This window comes from Triturus cristatus, chromosome 4_1, assembly GCF_964204655.1.
Source record: "Triturus cristatus chromosome 4_1, aTriCri1.1, whole genome shotgun sequence".
Classification (NCBI taxonomy): Eukaryota; Metazoa; Chordata; class Amphibia; order Caudata; family Salamandridae; genus Triturus; species Triturus cristatus.
In genome coordinates this window covers 1,156,989,431-1,157,008,362 of record NC_140585.1, presented here as the reverse complement: position 1 = coordinate 1,157,008,362, position 18,932 = coordinate 1,156,989,431, and the positions used below count along the sequence as shown (strand labels likewise).

The following is an 18,932-nucleotide window of genomic DNA, read 5'->3' as shown; positions in this document are numbered from 1 at the left end:
GTTGGGCGGATGAAGGAACGCTTAACATCATAATAAGGCCCTTAATGTTTGAGGGAGAACTACATGCAAACATATGAGTTTTGTTTCTTGAATTTTAACCCAGCATGAACGAGACACAACTTCTAAAGCTTTGCTGGCAGTATTCAAAATTCACTATTAAATATTTTAGTATGGTATGTCTTTCGGGGAGGCCAACCTATTCCCTTTTACTTAAGGGAATTTGAAAACCTCTGGTCAGTCCTCAGAATAGGATCCAATAACACACAACCTTTGAAATCACACCATTCCTTACCTACAAGTCTCACGCTCTGGCCACATAGCCCTTAACGTCATAAACCCCAAAGAGACCATTGATGGAACATGTGTGCCACACCTAATTTATAGGAATGATTTGAAAATCGACTAATTCAATGCACTGCAAATCAGGGACAACAGTTCACCTCTGGTTTTGATATTAAAAAAAAAAAGAATCTGTGGTTTCACACATCAAATTAGATTCGGCACAATTCCTTTTGGATTGTCACCTATCACTTTTGATGCTTCACAACCTTTAAAAACGCCCAGAGCAAGAGGACATATACCGAATTAATTTGATTATCACTAATATTGTAGTTATAAGGAAAAGTGAGGATTATGGAAAGATTACAAACATCACTATGAACAGCCTGCTCTTCTGATAACTGGGTGGATAAAGATTCATTGTTGATATTGCATTGTTTGACAGATTATTTTGAAGACCTTGTCTAGGCTCTAAGGAACCAATTGCCCTTTTGAACATTGGAGGGAAAGGTGGGGAAGTCTAAAGCAAATCAGTTGATGTAATACATACAGGGTTAAAGTTGCCAAAAAATGTAACTACATATGTGACCCTGGACACTTAACAAGCTACCATAAAAACAGCAAAATAATAACAGAACAGAGATGAGGATGTTACAGATTATTAAAGAAAATATCTCTAGTCTCAGGGTTGGCAATGTGTTATGTTTCATTAACATTAATACACCAGTTCACTGAGAAACAGTAGATTAACATTCAAATTTACTCTCACGCTATCTGGCATTTCCCTCTGAAAGGATTCATCGAAAGTGGGGTAAACAATATGAACCTGTTGGAAACCGGGCAACCGGGTTAGCAGTCACCAGGTTCCCAGCACAATGGTAGCTTGGCTCAAGCGGTTGGGGGTCAGGCACCGTGTTAAGCGTACGTCACACCCTCACAATAACCATGCGTTCATCCGTTCCAAAAACGACACTACACCGTAAAAATTATGGAAGACAAGATGAAAATATATATGTCTTTATCTTATTTTCTCTTAGTTGCAGGTTTCATAACATAAATACAATACAATAGGATTTTCCTTTAAAAGAGCAGGTCAAATAAACAATGCTACTTTGGGATCTCAATAAATAGGTTCAGGTCATCATTAAGCAAAGAATAAATAGATGTGCAATAAATACAGACGGCAAATAAATACTGTCAGACAATAAATACAGTGCAAGAATAAATTAGTGGAAGACAATAAATAAAGCACCTTCAATAAATAAGGAAAAGCAATCAATGACAGTTACAGATCAGATCACTTTCATGAGGTAACTTGGTCTTACTTTGCCCATATACAGCTTGTGGTCATTTGGGTGGCATGGGGGTGTCCCACCTAGATTGGTCAAGGCTGGGGCTTAAGCTGAGGCAGAACAAGGGTGACCTAATGATCTGGCCCTCCAAACTACACAGCCCCTCACAGATGTCACTGCACCAGTCTTAGTTCACCCCTGGCACTCCCAGGCTGGTTCTAACACCCCTCTAGCCCCTAGAATGGTCTTTTAGGGCTCCACGGGGCCTTAGACGCCCCCTCTACCACTTACTGTCCCCTCCTCGACGATCGGCTCCGCTCGGCGCCGTGTCGACGTCGTGAGGCGGCTCCGGCTCGATGTCGCTGGGCGGCCTCGACTCGATGTCGCTGGGCGGTCTCGACTCGATGTCGCTGGGCGGTCTCGACTCGATGTCGCTGGGCGGTCTCGACTCGATGTCGCTGGGCGGTCTCGACTCGATGTCGCCTTCCGGCGTCGCAGGGACACGGCCTCCCCGCTTCCGGGTATCTCCGGAGTGCGATCTCCACTCCCGACCTCCGGCGCGCTTCACCTCAGTTTCCGGCGACTCCGGTGGGCGGACTTCACTCCCCCGTCGACGCCTCACCTCGACCTCAGGTGACTCCCTACTCGACCTCCGGCGCCTCTCCACGACCTCCGTCGGCACCCTCGCTCGACCTCTGACGGCTCCGGGTACGACGTCTGCTTTCTGTCAGCGCCGCTTCTCTACCTCAGGCCCCAGGTCTCCAGGCTTCTCGACGTCAGGACTTCAGGAGGTCACTGCTAAACAGGTCAGGAGCTTGCTGTTCTTCCTCTTTAAGGCCTGCTCCAAATATTCAGGTCCTTAAGATGGTTCTTCTGGACTTGGTCCCACACAGGGCTTTAGGCTGGGCTTGGTCAGTAGGGACTAGCATCAAGGGTGGGTTTCTGGACCCCACTCCAAGCACTGGTTTCCACCCCTGCTGCCTTACTCCGACCTCCTTCTATCTCTGTCCTCTCTCCTCTCCAGTCAGATGCCAACTGCCACTCTGCGATGGCCTCCCAACATTCTAAACTGCCTCTCACTATCACAGGATTCTAGAATGTTACAGAAGGTTCTAGAAACCTCCAGTGGGTTCTGGTTATGTCACAGGTGACAATGGATGGCCACCATTTTGTGTCTCAGGCTCTCAGACAGAAGTTCCAGGGGTAGGGAAAATGGCTCCCTGACCCTGCATCAACACTAACAATCTGGTGGTTCCCAAAAAGGAAAAATTATAACAGGGTTTGAGGCAGAAGTGGGACAAAATAAATAATGATGAGGAGGGACCACCCAAAGGGCTGACAGGTCTAACACGCGTCCCCCCCAGCTGAAAGTGGGGAGAGCTACCCAACCCCTTGGGAGTTCTCATCACTAAGGCGGAAATACCTTGAGAGACCGTCTGCATTGGCGTGGTCCACTCCAGGCCGATGTTCCACCTGAAAGTCCATTCCCTGTAGGGAGATAGACCACCTTAGCAACTTGGGATTCTCCCCCTTCATCTGCATCAGCCACCGAAGGGGTCTGTGGTCGGTCTGAACTAGGAAGTGCGAGCCAAACAGGTATGGCTGCAACTTCTTCAGAGCCCATACCACTGCAAAGGCTTCACGCTCTATTGCACTCCACTTCTGTTCCCTGGGAAGTAGTCTCCGGGATAGGAAGACCACGGGTTGATCCAGACCCTCTTCATTGAGTTGCGATAACACTGCCCCAATGCCATGTTCCGATGCATCCGTCTGGACAATGAACTCATTGGAAAAATCTGGGGCCCTTAAGACCGGGGCCTCGCACATGGCTTGCTTCAGTTTCACAAAGGCCTGCTGACAAGCCTCCGTCCAGACTACCGGTCGAGGTTGCTTCTTGGACATAAGCTCCGTGAGGGGGGCCACAATGGTACCATACCCCTTCACGAAGCAGCGGTAATATCCGGTGAGGCCCAGAAAAGCTCGGACCTCAGTCTGAGTCTTGGGGGGTTCCCAGGCCATGATGGCCTCGATTTTCGCCTGGAGGGGTTGCACCGCTCCCCTACCCACCAAGTGTCCAAGGTACACTACCGACCCCTGCCCGATCTGGCATTTACTGGCCTTAATCGTTAACCCCGCTTGTTCAGGGCCTGGAGAACAGTTTGCAGGTGACGCAAGTGATCCTCCCAGCTGCTACTGAAGACGGCAATGTCGTCCATATAAGCAGCAGAGAAACTCTCCATTCCAGCGAGGATCTGGTTCACCAGACGCTGAAACGTGGCAGGTGCGTTCTTGAGCCCAAAGGGCATCACGCAGAACTGGTAGTGGCCCTTGGGCGTGGAGAAGGCTGACCTTTCCTTAGCTCCATCAGTCAGAGAGATCTGCCAGTACCCGGAAGTAAGGTCAAAGGTACTCAGATATTGGGCAGCTCCCAGCCGGTCAATCAGTTCATCCGCCCTCGGAATCGGATGAGCATCAGTCTTGGTTACTGAGTTCAGTCCCCGGTAGTCCACACAGAACCTCAGTTCCGGTTGGGCACCCGGTGGTACAGCTTTTGGTACTAATACCACCGGACTTGACCAGGGGCTGCTGGAAGGTTCAATCACTCCTAGCTCCATCATCTTAGTGACTTCACTGTGAATGCTGGCCTTCACCTTGTCTGTCATCCGGTAGATCTTTGACTTCACAGGTGGGCTGTCTCCTGTGTCCACGTCATGGACGCACAGGTGAGTCCTACCCGGAACAAGGGAGAACAACGAAGAGTACTGCCCCAGGACCTGGCGGCAGTCCTCCTGCTGTTCAGGAGTTAGGGACGGGGAGAGAATCACTCCCTCCACCAACCCATCCTTCTCTTGAGACGCAAATAAGTCGGGGAGAGGCTCGCTTTCCACGTCCTCTGCTCCGTCAGTCACCATCAGCAATATGACTTCGGGCCTCTCATGGTGGGGTTTGAGGCGGTTGGCATGCAGCACCTGTAGGGGCTGGCGAGGGGTCTTCAGATCCACCAAGTAGGTAGCCTTACCCTTCTTCTCCAACACCTCAAAGGGTCCTGACCAGCGATCCTGGAGGGCGCTAAGCTCTCCTGGTTCGATCACCCACACCTTCTGGCCAGGCTCCAATTCCACCGGATGAGCATTGTGGTCATACCACGCCTTCATCACTGCTTGGCTGGCTTCCAAGTTGTCAGAAGCTTGCTTCCACAACTTAGCCATTTGGCTCCGGAAGGCCAGCATGTAGCTCACCACGTCCTGGGGAAGCTTTCTGGGAGTTCTTTCCCATCCGTCTCTCACCAGGCCGAGAGGTCCACGCACAGGGTGCCCATACAAAAGCTCGAAGGGGCTGAAGCCCACTCCCTTCTGGGGCACTTCCCTGTAAGAAAACAATAGACAGGGTAGGAGGACGTCCCATTTCCTCCGCAGGCTTTCAGGCAGACTTCTGATCATGCCTTTCAAGGTTTTATTGAACCTCTCCACCAGTCCATTGGTCTGGGGATGGTAAGGGGTGGTGAACCGGTAGGTCACTCCACACTCCTTCCACATGGCCCGCATGTATGCTGACATGAAGTTGGTCCCCCTGTCAGACACAACTTCCTTGGGAAAACCCACTCGGGTAAAGATTCCCATCAGGGCCCTAGCCACAACAGGTGCAGTAATGGTCCTCAGAGGTATAGCCTCTGGGTACCGTGTGGCATGATCCACCAGGACCAGGATAAACCTGTGACCAGCTGTAGTAGGCGGATCTAACGGACCCACAATGTCAATGCCCACCCTTTCAAAGGGGGTGCTAACGACAGGAAGTGGTTCCAGGGGAGCTTTCAGCTTCACCCCTGTTTTCCCACTGGCTTGACAAGACACACACGTCCGGCAATAGGTGTCGGACGACACTTTCATTTGAGGCCAATAAAAGTGCGGGACAAGCCGGGCAAAGGTCTTGTTTTGCCCCAGGTGTCCTGCCAAGGGGATCTCATGAGCCAATTCCAGGAGATAGGCTCGGTAACGTTGAGGGACAACCAAGGCTCGTGACGATCCGTGCATGGGTGCCTTGGGTTCACTGTAGAGGAGGCCATCCTCCCAGTAAATATTGTAGTTCCCCTCAACGTTCCCTGCTGCCTGGGCTTCGGCCTGTCGCCTCAGTCCCTCAAGGGTAGGACACTCCCTCTGGCCCTTGCAGAATTCCTCCCAGGTCAGCCCTCCCTCCACGTGCCACTCGGCCGGGATGGGTAGGTTCTCCAGTTCGGTAACATCCCCCTCCGCGGACTCCTGGTCCACCACCTCCGGTGGCCTATCCGTCACACGGGGCGCGGATGCCGAGGCAGGCTCCTCCTGCCCTCGGTTCTTCCCTTGGTCGGCAGCCGGTGGTGCCTTTATTCCAGGCTCCCGCCTAAACGAACTCCCCCTCCGGGTAGTCGCAGACCCTGTGCTGACACAGGCCCATTCAGGTGTACCCAGCATCTCAGCATGAGTCCGGTATTCCAACTCCTTCCAAGCATTATGCTCCGTGTCATTCCCCAGCAGACAATCGACTGGCACGGCAGGGCTTACGGCAACTCGAAGCAACCCTGCAACCCCTTCCCATTCAAATGGAACCTCGGCCACCGGATAGTGGCCCATTCTGCCGTCAGCCATCGCGGCAGGGTGGAGTACATTGGGAATCACCTGCTCTGGAGACATCAGTTGGCTACGTACCATAGTCATACTGGCTCCTGTGTCTCTCAGAGCCTCCCCTCTTTGGCCGTTGATGGTGACCCACTGCCCATACTTTGTGGTATTTGCGGGCACCTGGATCTTAGGAACCATCTCCTGTTCTCCCAGGGACACTAAAGTGACACCCGCCCACTCCCTTCCCTTATCTAAAGGCATCTCCTCCCCGAGCACTACACTAGCTACTCCGGGGGCCTTTCCTCCGATGGGAGGGGGTGTTCTTTTCAGGCACTTCACATCTCCCTTATAGTGTCCGACACCACCGCACTCGAAGCAATGGACAACCCTTGGCTGCTGACTCTGGCCAGGATTAGGGTTTCTGGGTGGGTTAGCCCTAGGGGTGAATCCTGTTCCCTTCCCTTGGAAACTATTTTGGGGGCCTTTAGAGAACTCCATTTTCTTTTCCCCTCCCTCTTTCTTCTGGGGGGCGCCCTGTCCGGTCTTTTGAGAGTCCCCTCCAGTCCCCCTTGTGGACACCCGGGTACTAGCCCAAATGTCCGCCTCCTCAGCAAGCTTCCGGGGTTTGGTCAGCTTGCTATCCACCAGGTGTTGACGCAGTTCGGGGAAACATTTTTCGAGCAGGTGTTCCTTCAACATCAAATCAAACAACCCCTCGTAGTCCCTCACCTCACTGCCCTGTATCCAACCCTCTAATGCCTTCTTTGCATAGTCCAGGAAATCCACCCAATTCTGTGTGCCCAGTTTGTGGCTACCCCGGAACTTCTGTCTGTACTTCTCGGGTGTTAGTCCAAACTTCCTCACGAGCGCCACTTTCATGGTGGGGTAGTGGGTCTGCTCATCCTGCTCTAGGGCCAATAATGTATCCCTGCCAGCTGGAGGCATGTATTTGTACAATCCCCCTCCCCAATATTTCTCTGGAACCCCATGGACTCTTAAAGAGACCTCATAGGCCGCTAGCCACTTGGCGATGTCATCTCCCGCACTATAGCTGGCTACTATGTCTTTTGGCAAATAAGGTTTGGGTTCCCTGGTGATTTCTCTTTCTTCGCTGCCACCATTAGGAACAGTGTGTGCCCCGACCCGTAGGATCTGGAGATCTATCTCCCTGAGCCTCAACTCGTGAGCCATCCTCCGTTCCTCCTTTTCGTTCTCCAGCTTCGCCAATTCCCATGTGAGCTGTCTTTTCTCCCTCCGGTCAGTTAATACTGCCTCTGATAAGCCGCCACTAGAGACACTGCTGCCCTTCCTTGAAAGTGTTCTGGGCCCCTCTAATAGGTTCCCCACCTCAGGTTGGTACAAACCAGCCCCCTCGCTGACAGGCTCTCCATCCTTGTCCTCCTTCTCAACCTTACTTTCTCGTCGTGCCTCCCCCCAAGCCCTCAAGCTGGTCTGGAGCTCACCCTTCTTTGCACCTTGGGGACAAAACACCCCCTCTCGCTGACAAAACTCTCTGAGTTGGGCCACAGTGTAAGTTTCCACATCCTCCAATACAAACTCCATTTTGCCCACTCAGGATAGAAGACAGTTGCTTACAGAAGCTATGCAGGGGGTACTTTTTGTAATACCTCCTCCCACCACCAGAAGTAAATGTGGAAAAAACAAAACTCAAAATCAGGAAGTCCGCTTGGAGAAAACTCCCGGTGTAGGCCTATGGACTACCCAAAGTTATTGTCGGCAAATAAATACTGTCAGACAATAAATACAGTGCAAGAATAAATTAGTGGGAGACAATAAATAAAGCACCTTCAATAAATAAGGAAAAGCAATCAATGACAGTTACAGATCAGATCACTTTCATGAGGTAACTTGGTCTTACTTTGCCCATATACAGCTTGTGGTCATTTGGGTGGCATGGGGGTGTCCCACCTAGATTGGTCAAGGCTGAGGCTTAAGCTGAGGCAGAACAAGGGTGACCTAATGATCTGGCCCTCAAAACTACACAGCCCCTCACAGATGTCACTGCACCAGTCTTAGTTCACCCCTGGCACTCCCAGGCTGGTTCTAACACCCCTCTAGCCCCTAGAATGGTCTTTTAGGGCTCCACGGGGCCTTAGACGCCCCCTCTACCACTTACTGTCCCCTCCTCGACGATCGGCTCCGCTGTGCGCCGTGTCGACGTCGTGAGGCGGCTCCGGCTCGATGTCGCTGGGCGGCCTCGACTCGATGTCGCTGGGCGGTCTCGACTCGATGTCGCTGGGCGGTCTCGACTCGATGTCGCTGGGCGGTCTCGACTCGATGTCGCTGGGCGGTCTCGACTTGATGTCGCCTTCCGGCGTCGCAGGGACACGGCCTCCCCGCTTCCGGGTGTCTCCGGAGTGCGATCTCCACTCCCGACCTCCGGCGCGCTTCACCTCAGTTTCCGGCGACTCCGGTGGGCGGACTTCACTCCCCCGTCGATGCCTCACCTCGACCTCAGGTGACTCCCTACTCGACCTCCGGCGCCTCTCCACGACCTCCGTCGGCGCCCTCACTCGACCTCTGACGGCTCCGGGTACGACGTCTGCTTTCTGTCAGCGCCGCTTCTCTACCTCAGGCCCCAGGTCTCCAGGCTTCTCGACGTCAGGACTTCAGGAGGTCACTGCTAAACAGGTCAGGAGCTTGCTGTTCTTCCTCTTTAAGGCCTGCTCCAAATATTCAGGTCCTTAAGATGGTTGTTCTGGACTTGGTCCCACACAGGGCTTTAGGCTGGGCTTGGTCAGTAGGGACTAGCATCAAGGGTGGGTTTCTGGACCCCACTCCAAGCACTGGTTTCCACCCCTGCTGCCTTACTCCGACCTCCTTCTATCTCTGTCCTCTCTCCTCTCCAGTCAGATGCCAACTGCCACTCTGAGATGGCCTCCCAACATTCTAAACTGCCTCTCACTATCACAGGATTCTAGAATGTTACAGAAGGTTCTAGAAACCTCCAGTGGGTTCTGGTTATGTCACAGGTGACAATGGATGGCCACCATTTTGTGTCTCAGGCCCTCAGACAGAAGTTCCAGGGGTAGGGAAAATGGCTCCCTGACCCTGCATCAACACTACCAAGTCTGGTGGTTCCCAAAAAGGAAAAATTATAACAGGGTTTGAGACAGAAGTGGGACAAAATAAATAATGATGAGGAGGGACCACCCAAAGGGCTGACAGGTCTAACAGAACCCATTTCACATATTGGCCTGTCTAGAGAAAACGTCAATAGATGTGGAAAAATATTGCAATTTGGGACAGTCATTTCTTTGTTAAAATGTCTCATTCTACCTCTGTAAAGGGATGAAGTTGCCAATCTACCTCACAAAAGACCACCAAGCAGATACATTCTGCTCAGTGCACACCAGCTTTTGCATTGGCCAAATAACGTGGCCCAAATCTGTGTATATGAGGGCTTCTGAGATCTCCTAGTCAACGTTCCCCATCCCTGAGCCATGCTCACCTTCTCCAGATCCACATCATCAGCCAGCTTCATGTTCTTGGTGTGTATCTGCAGAATTTCTAGCCGGCCAGTAGAATCTGGAATTCCAATGTCGATCTCCCGATCAAAGCGGCCTGAAAAAAGCAGGAAGTACATATTGTGTGGTTCTGGCAACTCAGTGTGGGCAGACTGAGTATATTTTCAAGCAATTACACATAGGTAGCCTGACAAACAGCACAAACCACAAATGAATGCAGTGAAAAACCCATTTGTTGTGCTGGCTATGCATCCAGCAACGGACCTACAACCAGGGACACTGGAATTTATGCGATTTTGCCCCATGATGTTTTCTACATAATTATGGATTTGCCACATAGTCTACCAGCAGCAGCATAATCAGCTGATTAAAAAAAAATGTTTCTAGCTTAATCGGTTTAAAGGTTACTTTACCGGTACCCGGTGCGGTTCTTGTCACCCCCTCCCCCCCTTTGAAATTATTAAAAGAAGGAAAAAAATATTTTTGTCACCCCCCTCAGTGATGACACCCGGGGTGGCCCGCACCTGCAGCCCGCACCATCCCCACCTCCCTTCCTACGTCACTGGGACCACTATGTCACAGTGGTTGTACCTTCACCATATTTAGGGTAGGGCTACTTTCACTGATTTTCCCTGCCCAGATCCTGCATTTAAAAAGGCCAAAACTCACTTTGGGGATTTAGTTCTGAAAATCAAAGTGAAACCCTGAGTGGGCCAAAGATTCTCAGCTTGCTCGGCAATGGGTAATCAAAAGTGCATCCGCCTATGCAGCAGATGCACCTTTCTCCACGGGGATCTCCTACAGGAGGCAGGCATCTCCAAATCCGACCTCCTGTCTGCCGTCATTGGAAGAATACCATGGCCGCTTTTGACCTGAAGGGTTGACCGGTCCCACATTTGGCCCTAAATGAGCCGCTAAATCCCAGAGAACACCCGAGCACAAGACACAACACAGAACAAGGCTCAGAAAGTCCTCCAACAAACACACACGATTTAAGGGGCCCAGGCTGTCCCACTACATTTGAAGGACACTATGAGACCAATGCACAGTACAGATGGAGTTCACCCTATCCCCTAGCACAGCAGTATAATTACAAACAGGGAGGACGTTTAGAAGCAGATGAAGTACAACTCTAGTCCTTAACAGGAGCCCATGCTGCTACAAACAGTGCAGACTGGGAAAGTAAAGCGAACCATGATAGCCTCAACCATTACCCATTACATTTCTCGCCACTGTCTATACCGTCAGTATTTGTGTGGAGCACGGGCTCTGGAGAATAACCCTTTTAACCCTTTTAACTTTTTTTTCCATTAATGGCACACTATAAAACAAGGCTATGTTCACAAATATGAATACAAATCAGACATTATTGAACCAGAAATGGGGGAATGTGGGATGCACCCCAACTAAAACAGAACCTAAATTCTGGACGAAACTAACGCACCAAATCTCCGGAGTGCTGGATCCACGCTGTTGGGCCGGTTGGTTGCTGCCATGACCACCACATGGGCCCGTTGCTTTAAGCCATCCATGAGTGTAAGCAGCTGGGATACAATGCGGCGCTCAACTTCACCATGGGTCTGAAACAAGAGGATGGAGGTGAGATACAAAAAGCCAGTGCAGGGTGGGGAAGCAAAACAGCATGGCTCCAGTATTATGCCATAACAAAGGAAAACAGACAGAGTGTAAGCCAGCTTTGACAGAACCTCCAGCAATACTTTACTCCTTGGCTTGGGTGGCAGGGTGGCTAGAATTAATGGGTGCCATCTGTGACAATTGGAGTCATTTACCACAGGTCCACGGGTCCAGCATTGTAATGGACCTGAAACTGGATCTCCAAGGAACACCTTTAGTACTTGACTCTCAGAATAGTGAGACAGAGTAGTCCAAGTTTTACATTAGGATTTGATGAGGGCTAGACACTGACGTCTCAGTGACATCACTCGATAAGGCTACCACTCAAGTCAGTGCCTAACTTTGTAAAAAGAAAAGAACTTTGATCCACTTATGACAAAATACTGCAAATAAAATAAAGACACACAAAGAAATCCAGAGCTCTCTTTCTCGTTCCTAGACACAGATCTGACTACAAAGGTTATTATCACTCCTAAGCGCTAAGAGCTCATTGATTTTGTAGAATGTACGTCTATGGCCAATGCTAAGTCTACAGGAGTGTTTGCAATTATCACATGATTACAAGAGCTCAGAACCTATCTCACTTCAGAATCAGTGACTTGGCCAACGAATCATTGACTATTACTTCGAGAAGTCCGGTTTAAACACAGTGTTTGCCAGCATAGGTCTCGCCAGTCAAAAACGCAATGCACAATCTCAGCCCTCCACAAAGATAGAACTTGTCTACAGCATGATGGCCATACATCCTGCAGCACAGTGGGACTGAAAAATATCATAGAAATATACCATGGAAGGAAGGAAGATCCATCTAACAGCACTGTGTCCTTGAAGAATATGGTGCTGAACAAGATTTGGGATGTTGAGAATAAGAGCATTCCTTGCTACAATGAATAGACCCCCCCTCTTCCCCCCCCCCCCCGGGCGAACCAGAACCCTCTAGCAGCAATATTCTGGGGTGATTGGAGAATGTGTCCTGAAGCCGTGGCAAAGCTCCTAGCTGGTGAATGAAGCAAGAACTTATACTGAGAAGCGCAGATGAGGAATGGAGAAGTGAGGGTCTGCTCCCCCCACCCCCACCCCCCCAGATCCCACCATAGGAGGCGTCAGTCACCTACCTTCTCTCTCTTGGGGGCGATGGCATCCAGCTCGTCAATGAAGATAATAGCAGGGGCATTTTTCTCTGCCTCTTCGAAGGCCTTGCGTAGGTTACTCTCAGACTCTCCGGCCAATTTACTCATAATCTCAGGGCCTGGGACAGAGAGAGAAAAGAGATGCAGGAAAAGCAGGGTGAATGCACAGGCGAACCAGTTAGGAAGGAGGGCAGACAGAAGGTGTTGAGATGGGAGAGGCAAAGGAAGAGGCGAGGAGAGCACAGGAAGAGGCATGGCAATGACAGGGTATAACTAGCCAGGAAAAAGAGACTATAGGCAGAGGATTGCAAGGGTAAAGAGAGGGTAGAGCAAGGGAAAAAAACAGAAAGACAGAAGACATAGAGAAGAAGAACAGACGAGGTAAGGAGAGGCAAGTAAGTAGTAAAGGAGAGGCAATGACACGACCAGGTAAAACTGTGGTTGTGTGTTTGTGTATGTATACGGCGTACGTTTTGCATTGTAACTTATAGTATCTCTCTTTTGCTGTTCAGTATAAATCCAGTGTTTACCTTTACATAGCACGTGCTGCTTCATTCATTTTATATTAAATATGTGTTGTACGCAGTACATATTACACAGCAAGGACTTCTTAAACATTCTAAACACTATACGTCAGAACTCATACAGAGAACATACTGTCCTATTTCTCCTTACCGTTGATGAGGAAGAAGAAAGCCCCAGTTTCGTTGGCAACCGCTCGTGCTACCAGTGTTTTCCCTGTGCCTGGAGGGCCATACAGGAGAATCCCACGAGGGGGCTAAGGGAAAAACGAGATTATAGGTCAGAGGTCAGAACTTCCAAAACACACGGAATGGGGCACTGAGGGGTCATGAGGGGTTGTGAGTCCCAACCGAATGCAGCCGCCACCTCCTAAAGTTAATGTTCACAGACTTGGACACAAACCTTCTGTAAGGAAAACACAACCCATATGGATCTCCGCCCTGCTGCCATCGCCCTTTCCAACATGGCGAGGCCTCCTCACTGCTCCATCATTCTTGAACTGACTTTTGTGAATGGCTTACTTTTCATACGAACTGTTCTTTCCACTAATTTGAATATAACTCACACGTCACGCTCCTTTGTGGTTCAGAGATGATTCCATATCACTGTCAACATTTTTCTCCAAAGAGGCTCTTCATGCAACAACCTGGGGGCAAAGAAACGTAGTCCACTGCACCCACCTCCATTCCAGCTGCATCACGCAATCCACACGGAGGCCAGGAGATAAATCGGTTTGAGGGACCAATGGGTGGCCTCTCCGCCTTTGTGAAACTGGACTTGCAGGTAAAAGTAAAGGAATTTAGGAACTTCACATGTGACATGCTGGCCCTCGAACTCAAAGGCCTGGTAATGGCTGGAAAAATCACTCCAATTATGGTGATAAACCTGTACGTCAACACACGCAGGGACGTAAAAAATTAGATTGCCAGGAATATCACCGATCAGATAAAAACTTCATTCTATGATTACCCAGGACATGAGTGTATAATGGCTGATGACTTCAACACACGAAATATGTGCCAACCTGGGGGAAACCACAGGGATGTATCTCGTGATACACTAGAGGCCTGCATCAGAATATTCGAGCTGGCCTTGGCCGACCAGAAGGGCTCCCTAGAGGATAAATCATAACCCACTTTTAAAAACATATCTACATTGGATTACATATTCTTAAGCAAGATCTTGTTAAGCAAATGTGAGGGGTATAAAGTTCAAATCAGAACTGAAAGTGACCACCACCCGCTATCAATTGTGGTCGGCATAAGCTCAAAGATTCACTGGATCCATAATCCGGTTGGCCGGCCGCTTCCATCTAACGTTGGCCCATTACTAAAAAGAATCAAATGGGGCCCAGTCTGAAAAACCCTGTACTTATGATCGAAACTTACTTTCTCTCCACCAGCTCTGATGCATAAACCGACCCGTGTAGAGAAGCAATGGAGGACAATAATAACACAGCTACACACAGCCCTAACATCCAATATGCCCCAAGCCCAATCTTGCGTGCCCGCGACAGGAAGACACACTCCATTCTCCCAGCTAGCACCAAGTAAGTCAAGGAAATTTTGGGGCTACATTAAAGGTCTGGCAAGCACAACTACAGTAAGCCTCCTGAACTCAATATGAAAGGATGGAGCCGCGGGGCCAAATGGCCTACCTGGGAGTATTTTTAAGGAAGATCTAGCACCTTATAGGCATACCCTTTTCAGTGAATGTATCCTGCTGTCTGACATCCCAGAATCATGGAAAAGCTCCATTCTACATCCAGTTCATTAAAAAGGGGCCAATACTGCACCTGAAAATTATAGGCTAATAGCCCTATTAGATGTATATTGAAAATCCTTTGCGAAGGTCCTCCCGCATGAGCTGGAGAACTGGATTAATGATAACAACATCATCCCATGGTACCAGACGGTGTTAAGGTCGAATGCCTCAAAAATGGAAAATGTGATGACACTCTCCTATTTGGGGGCCAAGGCTACTGTAAAATCCACAAGCCCGCTTTGGGCCGGTTCCATTGACTATAGCACTGGGTTCCATGAAATCGACCCGAATACGCTTTGGGCCAAACTTGCTGACTGGGGAATACCAAGGCAACGCTTGGCTGCCATCACAGCACTATACACAGACACCTGGGGGCGGATCAGGATAACTCAAACCCACTCTACTACAAAAATATACACAAGTAAAGGCCTGAAGCAGGGGTGCGTCATTGCACCCAGCTTTTTCAATTTATACACAGCTGATTTAGGGGTGGAACTCCTGAAAGGAAATATTTTTCCACCGAAGCTAGGCCATATCAAATTACCTATTATTCAGTATGTTGATTACTTGGTGCTATTGTACCATATTCAAATCGGTATGAAGAGGGCCTTGGGTATTCTACACTCCTACAACATGGGCTAAATTGTTACCCACTATACTTTATGGGCATCTCGCGTTTCCTGGTATGCTTACAGAGACATTAGAGCATTACCATGCAGCTACATACAGGAAACTATTCTGAGTCTCCAAAACAACCAGACGCAGACTGATTTGACTGGAGTTTGGATTAGTAAAAATGGACATTGCGTGTAAAAATGATTTAATAAAATATTACCACCAAGTGGCCAGAGCAAACTCTGACTCAATGAAAGGTGCCTTCCATGTGATATTCCAGGATAAAAACAGCAACTGGTCCAGGCTCCTTAGTAGTGCAATAGACATACCGAATTTGACCGCAGAGTGCCTAACTGACTCACTCGCTATAACACAGCACCCAAAGAGGACTTTAAAAGAACAGGGTAAGCTCATATCAAGGGAACAGGATATTAATGAAATCAGAAAAATATTGGGAGCAGTAGGATTCGACAAATCACACGAAGCCACCTCTTGCCAGTCCTACCTGGGAGCAGCAATGGGAGGACAAGCTCTAAAGGAAATTCTGCAGACCAGGCTCCTGACACTGCCTGTATGGGAACATAGGGCCCACTGGAAATCTAACCCACCAGGTCATAGGCAGAGCAGGCTGTGCTCATATTTCTCATAATCCGTTGTGCAGATAGTATGTTGCTGTCCAGCCGTGCTCCTATCCTACCAAGGCGAGTTTAATTAAGGCCAAGTTTCCTGCACCATGGTGTAACAACATGCAAAGAGGCAGTGCACACATCTTTTCATCAGCTGTCCCGATGGAACTAGCACGAATAGGCAAGCTTTTTAGGTCTCGCCTGACCTAGCGCATGGGCTGGTCTGGCGAGACTTATTGAGAGGGCTCCAAAAAGTGCTACCAGGCCAGCCTAGAGCTACAGTGTATGTGCGCGGGCGCGCGCCGCGCTTTCTTTCACTTTCGCGGCCACTTTGCCTAGCCAATAGGTCTCGCTTTTGGGAGCTTATAAGTATTTAGTTATGCAACTGTTGCATGGCTAAACACTTATAAGGCCCCAAAGGCGAGACCTATTGGCTATGCCAATGCTTGTTTCTATGGCTGAAAGGCTACTGCGAGACACTCCTGGGGACATTCCCCTGGACAGCATCAAGTACGAACATGCTCGAAGTTAAGCACTGCTGTTAGCCCCTTAGATGGACATATTTCGCCAACTTGGCACCTTGCACTTTGAAAGACATGCCGGTTTGCAAGTTTCGCTAGCCCACAGGTCTGGAATATTTCACAGGGGCCCATTGCCCTGAGCTACTTACTGGACATGGCTTGACAACTTGGCATCTTGCACTTTGAAAGACATGCCTGCTTACAATCTTCGCTTGAACGGTTTACTCCTGATGCCCCTTGTCTGAACTGTTTCTTCCTGATGCACTTCAAACCCCCGTGATGCATCACACATGGCACTTTGGATTATTTGCACCTTTGCTTCTCATGCTGCTCATTCTTTTTTGGGACCCCGCATTCCATGAGCACAATTAGTTTTACCCCCGTGGCTGATGCACCTCACCTGGACTGTTTATTCCTGATGTACTTTGATCATCAAATTGTTGTGTGCCTATGCGGACTTCTCAGTTCACTGTTAAACATCAACCTTCGGCGTTGCTATGACACCGCAATTGTAGACTCTTATCCTATCTATTACTCAACAACATTTGGTGCACATATGACATAACACTTTTCATACGCTCACCAATTCTTCACTGATGTGAACTGTCAATACACCACCCACAGTGCGCTGATAACATCTTTGCTGGAATATCTCCCACTGCCCCACCTCATCTTGTGAGCCTAATGAAAACAAGCATTTACAATGCAACGGTCTCGGCATTGTTAAAGTTAGAGCTATTGGCATTGCTCATGACAATGCCGTTTCTTTAAATGTTTTAAAAACAAAAACATAAACAAAAATAATGTCATGAGCAATGCCAATAGCTCTAACTTTACCAATGCCGAGACCATTGCATTGTAAATGCTTGTTACACCTTGCCCTCATAGGAGCAAGTGTGAAAAGGGGTGCAAATGTTATTAGCATATGGTGTAGCTCTTGTTCGTGTGCCTAAGAGACCTTGTTAGTGTGTTCTCAGAACCTGTCCTATAGGAAACACCCCCTCCCCCACACCCAAGCACTGCTCTCCGTGGCTTATTTATTTTGGATTTTATATAGCGCGGGCCACGTGGCCAGAGCGGTTTACGCTGGCGAAGGCAGAGCGCAGAGAGCCATGTGCAAGCACACTGTGTGCAGTACAAAACACAGAAACCACGAGGGTGTAAATGCAAATGCAGATCATAAAAGTATACCTGCACCGTCAGTTGCCTCGCTCGGTGAGCCGCAAACAGGACAAAATGTGTCTTTGATTGCCGAACATCCTTGAGAGAAACAGGTTTTTCACTCACCTTATAAGGGTCCACAGTGTTGAGCTTTCTGTGCATTATTTAGTGTCCGGCTAAACGAACTATTCCTATTAATGTGCTTGACCTCGGGTTTTTAATATTAATACGTTTATTTGCCTTGCAAGACATTTCAGGGGAAATTAGCTGGCTTACTTGTACATCTGCAGTTCTATCAAGTTATGTAGGGTTGTCCAAATAAAATAGTGCACTCACTGGCCTGCGTTTAATGTAGGGGGGCTGGCTTGTGATTTCTTATAAATTTCCGGAAGATCCCTTTAAGATGGGGGTTGGGCTTTCTCCTACATCAATAATTGGTAAAGTTGGCAACAGAAGAAAGATACGAGAATTAACATAATGCTGAGTGTCAGTAGACTACTTACACATCAAATGGGGCAAGTGTGACTTGATGCCACTGAATGGTTTCTTGGGAATGTATGCTGAAATGAACTTCACGTTTTCGGCGTCTGAACCTGCAACATTCCTCCTCCTCTTGAAAAACAGGCGTCACCGCAAACGGCCAATGCCAACAGGCTCCCGTCAGCCTGCCCTACTCGACTGCTTCTGATGAAAGATGGTTATGATAGGGAAACACTACACTACTTGGCATTTCTTTTTGTGGGATCCTCTGGAAGCCAGCTATTTGTTTGAACAGAGTTTACAGGAGCCAAAGGCAAATATTTAACACCGGGACTATCTACACTTCCTATCATGCTTGAGTGGAAACACGGGCTCTCGCGGAGGCAACAGTGGCCGTTCCCCCGCCGTGTGAAGAGGGATTCCGGCCAACCATGTTTTTCATGCACCCATCTCTTGGTTTCGATTTCTGAAAGGGGACATGAATCAGCTGAAGTTTTAATCTAAAAATGTGTTTGTTCAGAGTGACGAGAAACACTGTCAAGCAAGCACAAATATTGTTCCTAAACTTAAGCGCGCTTCTCGAGAACGCTCAGTTTGGGTCAGTCTGGGTACTGATGGGGCGGCTATACTGGAAGGCGAAGCACCTACAGAGAATGGAGGCCCAGGAAACCCCACCCGAAGACGCGAGTCAGAAATGCCAGCTTACGAGTCTGCCGTAGCAGGAAAAGACAACACGCTCGGAGGGAAAAAAAGAAAGAAAGCAACACAAATGTCTAAGTAAAGCCAACATCGTGAGTGGAATGTGAAAAGTGAACAGGGTGCCG

General features: G+C 49.1%; 1 protein-coding gene across 1 annotated transcript in view; it reads right to left on the bottom strand.

The window, feature by feature from the left end:
- LOC146856239 (transitional endoplasmic reticulum ATPase-like) overlaps positions 1-18,932 on the bottom strand; it is a 123,603-nt gene that overhangs the window by 74,703 nt on the left and 29,968 nt on the right. The window contains exons 7-10 of the mRNA XM_085654310.1: positions 13,095-13,197; positions 12,405-12,538; positions 11,099-11,234; positions 9,639-9,751 (exon numbers count right to left, since the gene is read on the bottom strand). Coding sequence (XP_085510436.1) covers positions 9,639-9,751; positions 11,099-11,234; positions 12,405-12,538; positions 13,095-13,197 — 486 coding nt within the window. The remainder of the gene's footprint in view (positions 1-9,638; positions 9,752-11,098; positions 11,235-12,404; positions 12,539-13,094; positions 13,198-18,932) is intronic.